This window comes from Oryza brachyantha, chromosome 4, assembly GCF_000231095.2.
Source record: "Oryza brachyantha chromosome 4, ObraRS2, whole genome shotgun sequence".
Classification (NCBI taxonomy): Eukaryota; Viridiplantae; Streptophyta; class Magnoliopsida; order Poales; family Poaceae; genus Oryza; species Oryza brachyantha.
This window is the reverse complement of record NC_023166.2, coordinates 18,973,728-18,991,951: the sequence shown is the minus strand read 5'-3', so window position 1 is coordinate 18,991,951 and position 18,224 is coordinate 18,973,728. Positions and strand designations below refer to the sequence as shown.

The 18,224-nt window shown below is 40.7% G+C and overlaps 4 protein-coding genes across 5 annotated transcripts; 2 read left to right on the top strand and 2 right to left on the bottom strand.

Moving 5' to 3' along the window:
• Positions 1 to 740: 740 nt before the first annotated feature.
• Positions 741 to 3,286, bottom strand: LOC102715011 (polyubiquitin). The gene is made up of 2 exons (XM_040522962.1): positions 3,219 to 3,286; positions 741 to 2,090 (listed from the first exon to the last, which is right to left on the bottom strand). The coding sequence occupies exon 2, from the start codon at positions 2,088 to 2,090 to the stop codon at positions 945 to 947; it is 1,146 nt and encodes a 381-aa protein (XP_040378896.1). The 5' UTR covers positions 3,219 to 3,286; the 3' UTR covers positions 741 to 944.
• A 706-nt stretch (positions 3,287 to 3,992) lies between these two features.
• LOC102714729 (APO protein 4, mitochondrial) lies at positions 3,993 to 6,066 on the top strand. The gene is made up of 2 exons (XM_006652799.2): positions 3,993 to 4,301; positions 4,643 to 6,066. The coding sequence occupies exons 1-2, from the start codon at positions 4,045 to 4,047 to the stop codon at positions 5,367 to 5,369; spliced, it is 984 nt and encodes a 327-aa protein (XP_006652862.1). The 5' UTR covers positions 3,993 to 4,044; the 3' UTR covers positions 5,370 to 6,066.
• A 1,093-nt stretch (positions 6,067 to 7,159) lies between these two features.
• LOC107304058 (CRIB domain-containing protein RIC10-like) lies at positions 7,160 to 9,344 on the top strand. Of its 2 annotated transcripts, none has more exons than XM_015836336.2 (4): positions 7,160 to 7,373; positions 7,501 to 7,601; positions 7,684 to 7,765; positions 8,648 to 9,344. In XM_015836336.2, the coding sequence occupies exons 1-4, from the start codon at positions 7,316 to 7,318 to the stop codon at positions 8,905 to 8,907; spliced, it is 501 nt and encodes a 166-aa protein (XP_015691822.1). In that variant the 5' UTR covers positions 7,160 to 7,315; the 3' UTR covers positions 8,908 to 9,344. The 2 variants fall into 2 exon arrangements, with proteins under 2 accessions (XP_015691822.1, XP_015691823.1); XM_015836337.2 differs by having other exon boundaries at positions 7,161 to 7,373; positions 7,458 to 7,601; positions 8,648 to 9,343.
• Positions 9,345 to 13,712: 4,368 nt separating this feature from the next.
• Positions 13,713 to 15,125, bottom strand: LOC102714451. Its single transcript, XM_006652798.3, has 3 exons — positions 14,265 to 15,125; positions 14,095 to 14,172; positions 13,713 to 13,991 (listed from the first exon to the last, which is right to left on the bottom strand). Exons 1-3 carry the CDS (start codon positions 14,586 to 14,588, stop codon positions 13,824 to 13,826), a joined length of 570 nt encoding a protein of 189 aa, XP_006652861.1. The 5' UTR covers positions 14,589 to 15,125; the 3' UTR covers positions 13,713 to 13,823.
• Between the last annotated feature and the right edge of the window lie 3,099 nt (positions 15,126 to 18,224).

Here is an 18,224-nt window from a genome sequence, read left to right as displayed (position 1 = left end):
TCGTTTTAAAATTTAAATTTAAAGTTAGTTTTATAGTTTTTCATCATATTTGATTAGCCAGAATTTAAATTATCTAAAAAACACATAGTTTTACCCATAAATTATTTTTCAATTGCACCTATCTATACTAGATATAAAAGATAATATCGGTGGTGTGTACTAATTGTCTTACCATCTACAAAATATTTCAAATTAGTCCCATATATATTATTCTATTTTTCATTTATAATAAACCAAGTTCCAATGACATGCGTAAAATTCATTCTCCGTAGCTAGCGAAACGTGGTGCTTAGCTAGTAGTTATAAAAAAAAGTGAAAGTAAACGATGAGACTAGGCCTGCGTTCGGTAGTGAGTTAGTTATCTGTCATGGAAAACATAGTAATAGATTAGTACATAATTAATTAATTATTAATTATTAAAAATATATAAAATAAATTAATATGTTTTTTAAAACAACTTTTCTATAGAAATTTTTTTAAAAAATATACCGTACGGAAAAAAAACGTGCGTGCGGAAAGATATCTAAACCCAACGAACGCGGCCTAGGCCTAGGTGATCAACGCAATGCATATACTTCACGGCAGTAAAAATAAAAACACGTCAAGATTCAAGAGCATCAGAAGCCATGTAACCAAGACGCCACAAGCACGCACTTTAGTCTTTAGCGGCCAAGCACTGCACCACAATCTCATCTCAGATCTCAAATAAAAAAATCTCAGAACATTCACATAACTGAAAGGATAAATCAGCTGATCAATGCACAATTCATCAAATTGTACTAACATGGGAATATGGGATAAAAGTTCATACGGACATTCTTAGGCCTGATGGCCATTTTACACACATATGGTGCATACTGTTATTTTAACGCAATAGCCAGAACAACCCAAACCATGAAACGATGATAGGACAGACGAGCGGGAACGTTGCATCACAGCGAAGCTCACAGACCACCACGGAGGCGCAGAACAAGGTGCAGGGTCGACTCCTTCTGGATGTTATAGTCGGCAAGGGTGCGGCCATCCTCCAGCTGCTTGCCGGCGAAGATGAGGCGCTGCTGGTCCGGGGGGATGCCTTCCTTGTCCTGGATCTTGGCCTTCACGTTGTCGATGGTGTCCGATGACTCGACCTCCAAGGTGATGGTCTTGCCGGTGAGGGTCTTCACGAAGATCTGCATGCCTCCACGAAGGCGGAGGACAAGGTGCAAGGTGGACTCCTTCTGGATGTTATAGTCTGCAAGGGTGCGGCCATCCTCGAGCTGCTTGCCGGCGAAGATGAGGCGCTGCTGGTCCGGGGGGATGCCCTCCTTGTCCTGGATCTTGGCCTTCACATTGTCGATGGTGTCAGAGGACTCAACCTCCAGGGTGATGGTCTTGCCGGTGAGGGTCTTCACGAAGATCTGCATACCTCCACGAAGACGAAGGACAAGGTGCAGGGTGGACTCCTTCTGGATGTTATAGTCAGCAAGGGTGCGACCATCCTCGAGCTGCTTGCCGGCGAAGATGAGGCGCTGCTGGTCCGGGGGGATGCCTTCCTTGTCCTGGATCTTGGCCTTCACGTTGTCGATGGTGTCCGATGACTCGACCTCCAAGGTGATGGTCTTGCCAGTGAGGGTCTTCACGAAGATTTGCATGCCTCCACGAAGGCGGAGGACAAGGTGCAAGGTGGACTCCTTCTGGATGTTATAGTCTGCAAGGGTGCGGCCATCCTCGAGCTGCTTGCCAGCAAAGATGAGACGCTGCTGGTCTGGTGGGATTCCCTCCTTGTCCTGGATCTTGGCCTTCACATTGTCTATTGTGTCTGACGACTCGACCTCTAGGGTAATTGTCTTGCCAGTGAGGGTCTTCACGAAGATCTGCATGCCTCCACGAAGGCGGAGGACAAGGTGCAAGGTGGATTCCTTCTGGATGTTATAGTCTGCAAGTGTACGCCCATCCTCAAGCTGCTTGCCGGCGAATATAAGACGCTGCTGGTCTGGAGGGATTCCCTCCTTGTCCTGGATCTTAGCCTTCACATTGTCAATCGTATCGGAGGACTCGACCTCCAAGGTGATGGTCTTGCCAGTGAGGGTCTTAACGAATATCTGCATCTGGAAGAGGCAAGAAAGGATTCGAATGAACATCAAGCTAAAAATAATAAATTTGCAACAGATTCTACGATATATCAACTTTCACTGTATAAAAACAACAATCATATCATAAAACACCACAACAGAGGGATGTTATCATCTCATGAACAAGCAACTACAAAAAATGTTCAGATAATAATATACACATAAGCAGCTATAGGAACCCAGGCCCAGGCAGATGTATGTAAATAAACATAACAGATACACCGAAGTAAGATTCATGGTTTGCATGAGTGAAGCAAATGAAATAGGCAAACACACAGTACAGCATCAGCTACAATCAGGGACGGCTATAACAAAATACAGACATAACAGATACACCGAAGTATCAAAGATTCATGGTTTGCATGAGTGAAAGCAAATGAAATAGGCAAACACACAGTACAGCATCAGCTACAATCAGGGACGGCTCAGCTACAATCAGGGACGGCTATAACAAAATACAGGGAGTGGCACTCTGTTTTTAGTGCTTTAAACCGGGTTAAGGCTGCTGTGGGTCCCTTAATTGGAGTGAGAGGGGTGCATATACGGTGAAAATAGATGAAATCTAGCTAAAAATTCTAAACCAGGTTCTGGGAACCACCTCACTTTAAAGCAGCTCCACCCCTGACTACAGCTCAAGTAGGCGGTCAAAGATAACACAGATCAAATTTACAGGGAGAACACATACTAACACCAGCAAAATAGGGCGCATTTGACACAACATAATTCTCTAACACGGCTCCACAGCTAATTCTCTAACATGGATCTAATTAACCCTAACTATAAACTATCCACGCATTGGAGTAAAAATCGAAGCAACTTTCTGTCAGAATAATATCAAAACCAATCCATCTGTCAGAATAGTATCAGATCAATCAAAATCGTACAGATGACAGATCAGAGTAATATCGAAAGGATCCCATCTGTCAGAATAATCTCAAGAGTAATCCATCTATAGTTCTATTAGATCAGTCTAAATCACACAGATCCCTAACTAGATTAGGGAGGTGAACCTAAAATCGCACGAAACCATAACTAAACTAAGAAATCAACCCTAAATCGCACGAAACCCTAACTCGATTAAGAGGATCGACGGGGATTACGTACCTTGATGAGGCGATGACGGTTCCCTTTCCCTTGCGGTCGATTCGATGCGATCAGCGGAGAGAATGCCCTCCTTTATATAGCGTGGGCGAGGTAGCATCCGGTGCAGTCACCGCCGCGCCTACATCCAGGCCAAGGGAAGCGCCACACGGCACGGGCCACGTGTGTGGCCCAGGTACGACCACCAGGCGGTATCTGGAACGGACTCCGCATCAGGTCATGCCGCCTCTCTTGCAAATGTCGGCATGCTCTGATCTCGGCCGTACGTTTACGATCTGACGATCAGAGACGCTCGTAGCAATCATGATTTGCCGGGCCGTGTTTGGGCCTAATCCTTCCGGGAAATTTTCGTGGGCTGAAATCAGCGGCCCGTTGGGCCGAAGGTGACCATGGGCCATGAATTGAACGGCCCAGTAGATTAATCCATAATTGGGTAGGCCCAGCTCGCGCACTCGACTAACCGATCGGACTCGCGTCCACGCCGCCCCGCTCCGTCCGTCGCCGCCGGCTCGGCGGCTCCCCTCCCCAGCGCCGCCGCAGCCTCTCCCTCCGACGCGCAGCGGCACGGTGGAGAGGCCACCGCGCGTCTTCTCCCTCCGCTGCGCCCGGCTCGCCGGCGCTTCGTCGTCCTCGGCCTTGGGTTGGGGCCGGCGGCGCTCGTCAGATCGCCCCCCCCCCTGTCCAGTAAGTGTTTCTCATCGATCCAGTGCGGATTTATCGTTCTCATCTCTAGCGGATTTTCTGCGTGATTTACCATTTCGTGACATCCCCTCTGAATATGGGTTGGGATGCGAAGATTTGAATTTTCAGGCGTGGTGTGTGTGCTGCTATGGCGTCGATGCGGCGGAGAGTAGGGAGCTACATTTGCTCGGAGCTCTGTGGCTCGGTTATGAACCAGAGGCTGTACTCTTCGAGGGTGGACTGGAAGCAGCTTCGGCCTATGATCCTCAAGAGGATAAAGAACCGGGCACAGGATTATCCAGTCAAGCGCATGATTCCAGTTGCAGAGGAGGTATTCGAGGCTAGAGAGATTGTCACCAGAGGTGTATCAGCACTGCTTCAAGTTGTTCCCGTACATTCATGCAAGTAAGGGCAAGAAATGATGAATTTTTATGTAATTGTCTTGACTCTTGGGAAGATATATTGCAAAAACTGTGCTTTATTAGTAGTAGAGCAACTTTGATGTAGGTATAAAATTTCCAGAATATCCAGAAATGAAGCAGCATTACAAGATTATCGGTATTCTAGATATTACAAGATTACAACACTGCCCAGCAAGTCATGTTTGCTTTCTTGTCATACCAAGTTAGGAGTAGTTCTCTCTGATGATGTGCATGTTTTATATCATTTTCTTGATTCATGTTCTAAAAACGTCTGCACAATTATTGAATCTGTCATAACACCTTGTGTGTATACTCTTACTGAAGGTTTTGTCCTGAAGTTCATATTGGAGCTTTAGGGCATCAGATGAAATCATGCCATGGTTTCAAGCGTATGATCAAGGATCAGCCGCATAAATGGGGACCAGGGTGCTTGAATGATATCCTTGTCCCTGTTGAATCCTTCCACCTGGAAAACACGTTCCAAGATGAAATAAAGCATGACCAGAGGTTTGATTTCCCTCGCGTCCCAGCTGTACTCGAGCTCTGCAATCAAGCAGGTGCAGATATACCTGATGAAGTTTGGCATACGGATGGCACATTATCCACAACAGTCAGAGGAAATGATGAAAACCCTGCCACTTTTTTGCCAGAAGAGCTTAGATTCATAGGTCAGAGAACAATAGAAGCATGGGAAAGGCTCAGATTAGGTGTGACAAAACTCCTATTGGTCTACCCATCCAAAGTGTGTGAGCATTGCTCTGAAGTGCATGTTGGGCTATCAGGGCACAAGGCTAGAATGTGTGGAGTATTCAAGTTCCAGGGCTGGCGTGGTAAGCACAAGTGGAAAAAGGCCGGTGTGGATGACTTAGTTCCTCCAAAGATTGTTTGGCATCAGCGGCCTCATGACCCACCGGTTCTTGTTGACAGTGGGAGAGATTATTATGGTCATGCACCTGCAGTCATTGAGCTTTGTATGCAGGTTGGTGCAAGAGCACCCCCAAAATACCATTGCATGATGAAGGCACAAGGTCTGGCACCGCCAATTAAATGAGGCCTTGGGATCTAAGGAGTTGATTACCTAGTTAGATCAACACATAGTTAGACACATGAATTGTACAGGTCAGACATCAAAAGACTAATGCAGAGAAACTCAATGGTTGCAAATGTTGTGCTTTACCGAAGACATTAGTTCTTTGAAGACTGTCTGTTATCAGAATTAAGGTCAGAATTAACACAATTAATTTATATACCCACTGATCTGAATTAGAATTCTCAGATTAAAATTCTTTCTGTGGACATCTGCATGCATGGTAATCTGGTTGCAGTATTCAGAGCTATTACTTTCTGGCCTTCCATTTGTTCCTCCTACATTATTTTCCAACATGGATGGGTGGACTTTAGAAGCCTGCAATTGGGCCTTCTACTTCTCTTATCTACTGTAGCATCAAGGGTTACCATTTGTTTTTGTGTAAACTTGCTCACATTACATAGACACCTTATAGGCAGTTTTCTTATAAGTTAGCCATGTAGAGACACCTTGTTGCAGGCTGCAACATTTGATGTGGAACATCACAGATGAATGTATCACTTGCTGTATTGTAAGCCCTTGCAGTCACATTCTTTGAAGCTGTAATCTGTGTACAGATGTTTACCTGGGTTCTTTTTGCTCATTTGATGTGCGGATAATTGCAGCCACGTTGGCTGATCGCTGAAGATAATAAATAAATGGATAATTAAGTTTTTGTAAATTATTACTCCTATATTTGATGCTGAGCATTCAGTATTTGACATCATGTGTCCCTGATGTTTCTGTTCAAGTAGTGCCGTTTATGTATGAATGCATTGTTTTGGATTAAATATATACTCTTTCTCTCACATTCCATAATTCTTGTTGTTTGCGACAAGATTGAGTTAAACTTTTAAAACTTTAATTATTAATATTTTTCAAATATTTAATTTGTAAAGACACTAGGACAAATCCTGAAAAGAACTGTGGAAGAACCTTACGAAGTTTGCTCCCTGTCATCTCGAGCTCAAATTTTTTCTTCCATCAGAAATCCCAGCTTCATAGGTCCTAGACCCATTAGGAGTTGGAGGAGTATGAATCCAAAAGTATAAACATCTGCATCTGCAGTAAGTTCACTTGTTATTCCGAATGATGGGTCAACATACTTGTTTGTTCCTGTAGGCATTCCTTGAGTTCTATGAGCATGACTTCCATTGTTGGTAGTAGATCATAGTCCATAAGCAATTCCAAGATCCTTCACCAAACCAAAAGGAGTCGATAATTATGTTACATGCTTTCATAACCCGGTGAACAATCTGATTAATTATCCCTGATCTTTTCTCGAGGAGCACGAACAACTCGAGATGACGGCTACGCTTCCTGTTCCTACCAAGCGTTCGAGGTCATGTCGTCTAGCGACTGGGGCAAGACCCTTGTCACTATTATCTTCTAATGTACAACACATTCTTCCAAAATGACTCATGACTGTATATGATTTATTTAGAAACAGCTTGTTCCCATTGACATTTTCTGGCAACTATCCATTATGACTGACTTCTAATATACAAAAGACCATCCATGGTCACCGCTGCAATTGTGCAATATATATAGTAACCTTTTACCTCATTACGTGATTCCTGCCGAAATATTTGTAAATCCTGACAAAATGCAGCTTTCTAAATAGCTCCAAAGCCAACTTATGTGTGGTGCTAGAAGCTTTCAGTAGAAACAACTAAGGAGGGGCATCAACATCAGCAACTACCCCCTGAGGTTAGCAGATCAACCCTTTAGCTATGTCATCCTTGTCAGAATGATACAGATCAGGGATATTTCAATCTGCACATAATCACAATATCTGGTTGGTAGTTTGGTACATCTTTGTCACGGATGAAAAAGCATTTGAAACTTGTGCATATTGCCTGTCTTTGCTTGTAAGATTTCTTTGTTGTGTTCTTATTGTTCTGAAGAGCGTGTTTGTAAGGAACATCCCAATGGCGTACAAGATGAAAGGGATCTTCAAGGGCCTCAAGGTCATCTCCCAGATCTTTGGTAAGTACGGTGTTCAGGATTTTCATGTTCCTCTGCATAAAATCTCATTTTTGCATGCTGACCTTGCTCGTTTTCTACTGACAGTCTTCTCTGTTGCTTCCTCTGTCCCTCTGAATGATTATTGCAGTAGTGAAGGAGCATGAGATGCAGATTGGTAGCCCGACAGATGTGAAGCACGTTGCGCACATCGGTTGGGATGGCCTGACAGGGAATGTTTCTCCAAGCTGGGTAAATATACCTGAATTCAGTGCAATGATGATGCAATCAACTTCTTGTTTCAACTGTCTGATTTTCTCTCATTTGTTCTTAGATGAATGACATCAGGGCATCGTCTGAACTTCTGTCTTTGGGCAACTTTGCACCATCTGCAGGGACCTCCTGGGCTTCTCAAGGTATGGCAAGAACTCCTTGTCTTTTCAGCATAGAGGATTTTCTCTGTTTGGTGTGATTGCTTCATATAATTATGCCTTCTTTGGGAAAGGCTTTGATGTGTCTTATGAGTTGCATGTATGGATAAGCATGCAAACCTGGCAATTTGCTCTAATTTAATCTACAATCATGGGCACGTCTGCATGTTGGGAAATTTCATGTTCGGTTCTTGATCTGGGATCTGGAGTTACAGGGCACACGCTGATAAAACAAATCCATACCTTTGATTTCCGAACTACCAGCAGCATCTTTTGGTTGTTTATTGCTAGCCAATAGATTGTGTATACGCATGATTGCCGAACCTTCGGAAAGAATATCGATGAATGATAGAAACATGTAATCCTCAGGTAATCTTCTTCAATCATCATGTGATTGATGGTAGAACCATTAGCATCCAAATTTATCAAGAGTTTAGAGAAAACAATGTTTAAACAAAGAAGAGACCACACAAATGTTTCTTCACTAGAAAAACATAACTGTATCATCCATAGTTAAGACTGCAAAACAGAGTGAGCCCAAGACGTGGTCTAGCTAATAAACTAGCAAAAGATGTTTTTTTGTAAAAAATCGGACGGCAGGACAGAATAGAATTTGATAACAACATGCTGTCCATTGTCCACTCATGCATAAAAGGTCCTTCCCAAAGCACAGAAAACACAGTAGATTCCCACTGTCAGAATTCAGGAACCGATGTCTGCATAATCACTTTAACATTTGCATCTTTGTTCAGTTAAACTCTGATACAACAACAGCTGCAGTTCTTGTAGAGCTTCAGCAATCTTCCATGCCGATCCTAACATTTTCTTGGCACTTACATCGTGCTCTGCTGCGACTGTCCCTGACAGATTTCGACCAGCCTCGAGGCTCGTCATCCTTTGCCACACCGTCAGAGAACGCCAGCCTGCAGCAAGGCACAGCTGCACCTCCTGACATACCACGGCCGCCGGCGCAGAGGAAGACGAGGCGGAGGAGGAGGTCCACCAGCGACTGTCCGGTGCCTTCTTCTTCGTCGTCGTCGAGGCCCAGCGACTCCGCCATGGCGCCAGCTTCCGCTGCCTCTGATGCCAATGCCACGCAAGATCCAAACTGCAAGTCTGCAGCATGAAGTCCAGCGTTGATTGATCCGGGCGTGTGCAACTTGTGCAGGCAGTGCTGTGTACCAATTGTACATTTTACTGGTTTGGAGTGCGGATGAATCGAAGGCGATCGTAGTCTCGTAGAGAAAAAAAAACTGCAGTTTGATCGTCGTGTTTGGTTGTGAGTTTGTGACTAACCAGACAAGTTAAGATCAGGGCTCGTTTACAAACGCGTGATTCAGAAAACGGAGAAATAAGAAAAAGATTTTGGTAGAAAAGCAAGCACAAAATACGTGACTGCAAAACATATAAAAATACATGAATGCTCGTTTAAATAGACCACAAGAAAAACATGGAAATAGATCGAGAGAGACATGCTCAAAAGAAATTTCCTATGAGATAAGAGGCTAGAACTCTTGCTAACTTTACTCCAAAATCTATATGTATCAAGTCATTTCTTAGAAATTTCGTATGATTTAAGAAACTCCTATCCAAGGGCAATAAAAAAACAATATCATATAGAAACTTTCACCAGTGGCTTTTAGAATTTTTTTTATTTTTTAAATCTTTTTAATAAATAATTTTATTACTAAACCTTGGAGAAAAATATTTATTGATGACATAGTAAGACAACACCGTTATACCAAAAATTCTGCGTGTCAGTGTTGTTTTGTCATATTAATATTGTTGACGTGGCCAACAGTTTCATACGGTAGACAAAGAATTCCTACCAAAATATCTGCATTATTTTTTCTTCTTGTGTTAGCTAGGTAGCTAGTAGCAAAGAGTAATGATGGGACAGGATGAATAATGGAGGGATTAAAAGATTGCTGAAGAACCAAGACACTTGGAAAAACCTGCCAAAAAATGAACTGCATGTGCCGTTCTGGATAAACTGATACCAAAACTGCCAATGTGGCATCTCAGCGCCGGCTAGCTCTCCAGCCTCCAGCAATGCGTACTCACAGACGCTACAGAACAAGTTGAGCAAGCCAGAGAGACTGACTGAGATTCGTTCAAACAATGCAGTAGAAAGATTCCTAACAATGGTGGACAGTTTTTTATATCTGCTTCACTGTTTTAGTTTATGCATATGATTAGTATGCAGTTACGTTCCAAGAATCCAAGTTCCAACCTAGCTAGAGCCGATGCCAATGCCAAGATGCTTTGTCTCATTGGTTGGATAAGATGCCGTCGTCACTGCATTCTCTGAATCTGTCCTGCTTCTGGCCTGTTTATTAGCTGGACATCATTCTGGTCTGTATTTTAGATGGTGATTATTTTTGGTTTGTTGCCAAGTGAACCAAGAGCACAAGGATTTTAGGTGCACCTTTCGCTCTGATGATGAATGATGGATACCAAGTTGACATTGTCGCAGGTCTCCCATTGCAGCATTCTGAAGTTTTTAAGGCTTTTAGTATCCCTGAAGATCAATATCAAATCAGTGTTAATGCATAGATGGTACTAAGTTTGTTGCAGTGATCATTCCAGAAATTGTATAGTACCTGTACTGTTCCCTAACCCAGCCTTGACTGACTGCAAAATATTCTTAGCTAGAGAAGGATCTTGTACCGAATGATTCCAACCTTGAAATATATCTTGAATAGTTTTCAGATAGAGCTGTTTTAGAGTGCTCCATCAAACCTCTCTCAGACAATTCTACATAGTCCTAACAATTGATTATTATGTTTTATTTTATTCAATAAAATTATTCATTTTTTCTATCAATATGTCATCACTAAATAAGTAAACTATTGAAGCACATATTTACCCTACCCTAATCATGCATACCCTTTATCAAAGCATGTATAGCATGCATACATACTTTTCAATCATGAGGGCATGCATGTCATTTGATTTTTCAAAATTCTTAATAATGGAACCTCCTAAATATTAAAAATAATAGAAAATATGTTAACCATATTTTTTGAATTTGGAGAAAAATCACGATTTATATTTTGAAGCCTCTATTTGCTATTATGTTAACAAAAATTTAAAATGTTTGATCTTTTTAGATAAAATAATATCTATATTGTTCTATAATTATTTTTAATATATATATATAATTTATAGTCATGATACTAGAAATTGTAAATATTGCAAGTTTGAAAATTACAAGTACATATTTTTTAACAATATTATCTTTGTACTTTTAAATAAGGAAACACTACTTCATTATTTATTGTATAATAAGTAACATTAATTGACTTTAAATGGTATAATAAATGTCCCTTACCCTATAAGAGATAAGACTAATATTAGTCATCGGATTTGTACCCGATGGACGGTACTACCTCTATTTCATATTGTGAGACTTTTTAGTCTTGTCTAAATTCATCAATTGATGAATGTATATAATTTATATATATGTCTAGATTCATTAGCAATCATATAAATCTAGATAAAGATGAAAAGTCTTTCATTGTGAAATGGAGTGAGTACAAAACAATGCTTAAAAAATCCTCATAAAGAAATCCTTTTAGATAATGAAAGTTTAATTAAACTCGGTTAATTACATCAAGTAGATACAATACCACTCTTGTCTCCGCACCACAAGAGTGCACACAGCCTACACACACCCACACCAAAAGGGAAGGCACATGAATAATCAAAGACGATCCATCCGTAGACCAGATAACCATTCATGCTCATGAAAAAAAAAAACTCGGTAGCCACCCGTTCCAATTGCTGCGCAATGTCTCCAAGAGTGCCACCAAATTCAAAGTTTAGGCATTTTTAACTCCATTTCTATGCTAGTCATCATTGTGATGAATGTATCACAATGACAGTATCCTAAAGTACTTTCTAACAACCTTTTTATCCTACAGTTTACAAATATCAACGGGGTGATTGTTTGCCTTTTCCTTAGGAAAAATCCAAACGACATATTACAAATAAAATATAATTTGTGAATAAAACTTTTATTATATATTCTTAGTGATCTAAAGCAAAGACTAAAAAAATAAACTATTATAAAAGAAACTTAAAATTTAAGATTAAAAATTAAAATTTAGTTTATAATATAAGCAGAAGCGAAAATATGAGGCTGAAAGTTTGCCAAAGTTTAGTGCATTATAAGTGAGTACTAAGGAATATGGATAACAATCAGACTCAAGTGGGGCATTGTTTAAGAAGCAAGACTTATCCACTCTACGGAAATAGATTTTCCTGTCAGAGGTAGAGGTGTAGGAATATCATGAAAAGAAAATAGTCTGCAAGTTACTAATAACATAAGTGTGGCCTTTTCTAGTCAACTAATCTGTTGTATAAAGTATAAACAGCTGGGGCCTAGACAGATCATACCTACATATATGCTCCATACTCTATCTTCCGAGTGAAGAAATTTCAGATGAAGGTATCGGCTGAGTGTGCATTTTCTGTTTTCGGTGGAGCTAGACCAGCCGGTTTCAGCTGCCATGTTAGCTGTTTTGTGCCGGCCTAAGCTAATTCTGGCCGTGTACTTTCCGTTTTTGTCTTTTGGTCCCTCTTCCATGTATAACTAATCTCGACTATTGATTAAAAAATATACTTTTTTACTTTGTTAATTAATTGATTAGTAGTATTTTATAATTTTGTTTTTGGCAATAAAGATCATAGTAAAAAGGACGATATTATCTCTTTAAATTTCTAAAATTGCACCTAATATTATTGATAGTGTAATTTAATCATAGTCGTTCGATAAAAATAGCTTAACGGTGTCGATTAAATTCTAGAATGCACCGGAGCGGACCCTTGTCTCTTTACTGTAAATTCTACCCTGCTTAATGAAAATTTGGGTGAATCTGTCTTCGGACACCCTGGCAAAAAAAGAAAATTTCATATGAAATTTGCATGAATTTTAAGTAGTTCATCTCCAGTAGGAATCCGAAAAAAAAAAAGCATTTCAAAGGAACCTCAGCCCTCGAGGGATTATGCTCAATAATGCCTTTTGGAAATCTTCAAAACTAAAAATAGATAGTACAATTAGAAAGGCTCCAGCAAATTCAAACCAATAGAACGAGAATCACATGCCTAGGAGCCTAGTACATCCTGTCTCTTGTAAAATGCTACAGTTTGTACTATTTAGGAGGGATCCATGGATGTGCTTAAAATTGTCAAGAATTCAAGGTCCACTAGATGCTAGCTGCATCCTTGTGTTGGCACATGGGAATTTTCTTGTGCACTGATAAATAGTTTGCTACCTGCTACCACTACAACATGTATATATTCTACTGAACTGAAACTATTCAAGCAGACAATTGGTACATGCTGGGCATTTTTGGGAAGGTCAGAGATACCCCTGCTACTTATTCTGACTCATTAAGCAGAGCCAAGTGGCGTTTGTAGTCATTAGAAAAAGATTAGCTTGTTGTATAATAACCAGTATTACAGCTTGCTTCTACCTAGTGAGCCGTCACATCACTGACGTTTGCAGAGCCGCAAGGGCGATCATTTAACTATTGATAGAATGCAAACTGACTGAACTAGTTGATTATTGATTATATATAGTAATTAAAGTCTGACAATTTAATAGCTACACATTGTACTTATGCAGTGTACGATAAATGTGGACTAAATGTTTTCAACCTGCAAACTACCGGTGACAACTTGAGCTTGATAGTTGCATAGTACAAATAATTGGAGCTAAAAACAAAATTTTTCTCACTGACGTATGCAGCATGCACTGGTTAGATTATCTTCTCTTACTATTTGTTTGTTGTTCTTCAATAGTTGAATACTTGTTTTTCTAACTGAATTTTTTTTTGCCGGGATGTTCGAAGACAGATCTAACTGAATTTTCCTCACTGGCATATGACAGTATGCACTGGCTACGATCAGACAGCTCAACGGCGTGATAGGATTAGGTTTCTGATCAGCTGAGACACGAGAGTGGTATATGAACACTATCATTGCATACAATTAAACTGAATACTGATTACTGACAGTACACGTATGCACAGTACAATCATTGAAGATAATTTATCAACATGGAGAGAGGAACCAAGCAGAGCCCCTTCTTCCTTAGATCATTACACTCATACAGTGTCTTCTCGTTGTTGTTATCAGCACTGACCATTTCTTGAACCACATCAGCGGCCGGCTGTCGTGAACTGGCATCGACAAAATACTTGGCCTGCAGTATTAATTCAACTTGTAAGGATTTTGAAATCTTAACTAGCATCTGCATTACATGGATACCTAACTAACATCTGAATTCTGAAGTTTCTCAAACATACCAGCTGTGAGATGTTGATATCTTTCGCCTCCGTGGTTGCCATTGAACTCATATCAACATTGTTCATGCTGCTAGTTAACTGTGAAAGAACAGATGGTAGCTAGCCGTGTAAGAACACAAGCTACATATGCAATATATATTGTTTTAAACAACAGGCAGAATTCTTCTAACCTTAGGGCCAGCTGCAGATGAACAGGCAGTGTCCTGCAAGGAATCATCCTCGTCATCGTCGTCGCACATCATCTCCGACGTGATGAACGACGCATCGTCGTCGTCGTCGAGGTCGCCATACGAAGCAAACGAAGAAGAGAAGCCAGAGGAGAAGCTGCTTCTGCCGCCTGAAACGAGTTCTTGGCTCATCATCTGCTCCTGGCTGTTGTACGGTGACGCCAGGAAGTTCGCAATGTGCAGCGCCCAGCTGCTCTCTCCAGCTGACATAGATGGCGTCTCCCCGGGGCTAATGCATGAAGAGTAGTGTGATGTGTTCTTCTCCATGTGAAATTCAGAAATTAATTTCTCTCTAGCTCGATCGATCTGTTTCTCTCTGTATATATCTTGCTAGCTATATGCAGTAGCAGTGTACGTGTAGCTATCCTTAGCTAGGTCAGGAGAGAGATGATGTGTGCTAGCTCGAAGCTGGATGGTGTGTTTATATATAGCTGCAGGCCTGCAGAGAATGGATATGAATAGGTAGAGAAGTACATGAGAATGAACTGTCTGTCAGAGAGAGACTGATCGCCAGCACTGAAGAAAACTAATACTGCTGGAATCTTCTCGTTGCATTTGTTAATCTCGCGATGGAGAATTATTCTACAGTAGTATACAAGTATAATTATTGTGGTGGCGATGGCCTTCCCGGCAAAAATTATTGTGGTGGCGATGGATTTTATAATCTCTGGAGTGATTAGTCCGGAGCGGTTTGGGGCATACACCATCCAATGATCCCCAGTGAGAGCTCCACTTCACCTACTGCTTGCAGGTTTGCAGCTTCTCTCTTACCAATTCACTGTCCTGGACAATTCTTGGCCTCAAATCTGAACTGAACTGAATTGAATATAACATGTACTACTATAAAAAAAATGCAAAGATCGATCCTGCCTTTTCTTTCAAAGAAATTTCAGAACTGAAAATGCAGTGCTAAACTGCTAATAACATATCTCCATTTGCATTAAACTTTTCTACGGACACACAGCTAGCTAGCTACCCCCTCTTGCTTGACGACTTGGCAAGTAATAATGGCGAAAAGTTGCAGGTGCAGACATGCAGTAAGTAATGCAGAGAAGAGGAATCAGAATTCAGAGAAGGGATTAAGATACGCTGCAATTCGGCGATCCATTTTCTGATCGTGCCGGGCAATTGGGCGCAGAGACCAAATCGGCCGTGGTCCATTGCTGATCACGCACGTAATCAGAAGCCTCACCTAATCCGATCTTGCGGCTGATTACCTCCCACACGAAATGACACGATCTTAAAGCTGAAGAGAGGAGGGACACCATGATGCATGGATGGATGCATGCATGCAAAGACCGTATCTCTTGGAAACCATAGTTTAAGTTCAAGTTTATCTCTGAAACAACTCAAGCAAAAGGCTTTTCTGATGCAATTTGGCAGGCGTGTGAGACGATGAAGTGATGACATACGCCGCTGTGATAATATATACAATCTGCACATGCTTGCTGCCTGCATGCTTAACAAAAAAAGGGTTAATCCATGCAGCAACGCGAACTGTGATAATAATGATGCCGATTAGCCAATAAGCAAGTGGTCAAAATCAAAATCGGGCTGAAAATACAGTACAGCTCTTCCACTCTGTTTTCTGTGGGGGGTGCCATGTGATGAGCGGATGGCCTTGCATGGCCCACATGTCAGTGAGGCCACCAGTGCTACCGAGTGACGTCATGTCGCGCGTATCTGTCGGATCCGGGATCCCTACCAGTTCGTTGGTCGCGCGCATAATCCAGACATGACGGTCAATGCGTGAATTTGTAGGTCTATTCTTTTAGCTAAATTATTATTCGGATTTCACGTATATATTTTTCAAACTAATAAATGATATTTTTTTTAAAATTTTATATAGGAGTTTAGCATCTCATCTTTATATAGTAGATTTTTAATCTTATAATAGCTAATTTTATCATGAATACTATTAATAGTTAATTTCATCGTGTATACTATTAATTTTGATCAAAGTTAAACTATATTTCTATAGTTTAACTAAATTAATAAAAAGGATCATAATATTGTAAAACTTCTTCGCCGAATCATAGATTCTAATTCTATGACATGATGTAGGAGAAGGAGAATATACAAATGTAATACCCTACTTCTATGAATGTTATGGATGTTTTTATGGATTTTCTTTGGAATATGATCTGAGGGATTGTTTTCCTTTTTTTTCTTTCATTGCTAGGCCATCCTTTTAGACTATCAAGGGGATACCACTCTACCCTCAAGAAAAGTGTGGCTACTCTAACCTAATAAATGTGTCTCGAGTCTTGTGCGGAAGCATGTTGTGTCCTTGCTAACAGGACATATAATGCAACTGATGTTGCTGAAAGTTGATGGATGGGCCAAAGGGGCATGTCTCTATCTATTGTCCATCATAAATGGTGTGATGATGTTGTCGAGATTGATGAGATTGAACAAGTATGTCTCTATTTTCCGCGCATGCCTAAGATAATGACATGCATCTTCCCATCACTTTTTATGTTGCGCGTTAGGCGGCGCTTGTCAAACACCACACACTCTTGCACAAATGCGTGTGTAGCACTAAATATGATATGTGAGACATGTTAGGACTTGGAAGCACCACAGACCCTCCATTTAGGTCCTCCATGGGACATAAAGGTGCATCCTCCTAGTGAGCAGGAGGCGACGAGCTGCCCCGATGCCTGTTTACTCTTCACGGGAAGGAGGTTGGGGTAGCGCAACTTCTCCCGAAAAGGGCACACCCAGAGGGGATCTGCATGCTCCTCATGAAAGAGGGTGGGAGGGCCTGACTCCTCTCTAGGGGCCAACCGTAGGTCCTAAGACGGTACAAGCTACGGGTATATGAATCATTTTTTCTATAATACCGACAAGCCTATTCACGCCAGACGGATATTCTACAAGAATATATTCCATTATGAATTAATAAAACTAATTTGATGCTGTGGTTGTCAATATATTTATCTATAAGTTTAATCAAATTTGAGCTACAATTTAAAACTAACGAATAGTATATATATACACAGTGCAAGGCAACCACGTTTATATATACAACATTTGCATCTGATATATACAAACTGCAAGTTGCGGTGTCTCTCAAGGGATTAATACACCCACGTTAATTTTTGCTTAAATTTTGATACAGCCGCCTATTAGCATCAAGCCATGTGTACTAGTCGGTCGATGAAGCGCTGGGCCTTTCGATGATCTTGACGTCACCGTGGACGAAACGGAGATACTAGATCGTACAGACAACGACATGACTTGCTAACGAACACACGACAACAACAAGAGGATCATCGTGGATTTACATAGAACATTCAAGAACTCCGTCCATAATAATCTTATTTTTCATTATTCCGTGTTTAACGTTTCACCATTCCATTCGTATTATTTAAAATTTTTTGTGATTAATATTTTTATTGTTATTAGATAATAAAATATGAATAATATTTTATACGTGACTAATTTTTTAAAGTTTTTATAATTTTTTTAAATAAGACGAATAATTAAACATTGGACATGAAAAAACGAAAAATAAGTTTATTATGGGACGGAGGTAATACTGAATAGAGAAATACTAGCTCCTAGCTGCTAAGTGAATTGTTTTTGTCAGAAATGTAAGATCATAGTAAGAGAGATTTTGTTTATATATACAGCTTAATTGATTGATTGATTGTTTAGCGGGTTTTATGGTGATCGAAGGGATAGTAGCCCTGGTCTCCTCCAGTAGTTGAGTCAGCCCAGAAAGTGTAGCATCATCGACAGCCAAAAAACTCATCGGTCATCACCGTTAATTAATGAATGTCAACTTGCGAAAGAAACTCATATACGAAAAATTTAAAATATCTACACAGAAACCATGATGTATGGTTCATTCGGCAAAATGGGATAGGGATTACGATATCCCATCAACTAAAGGCT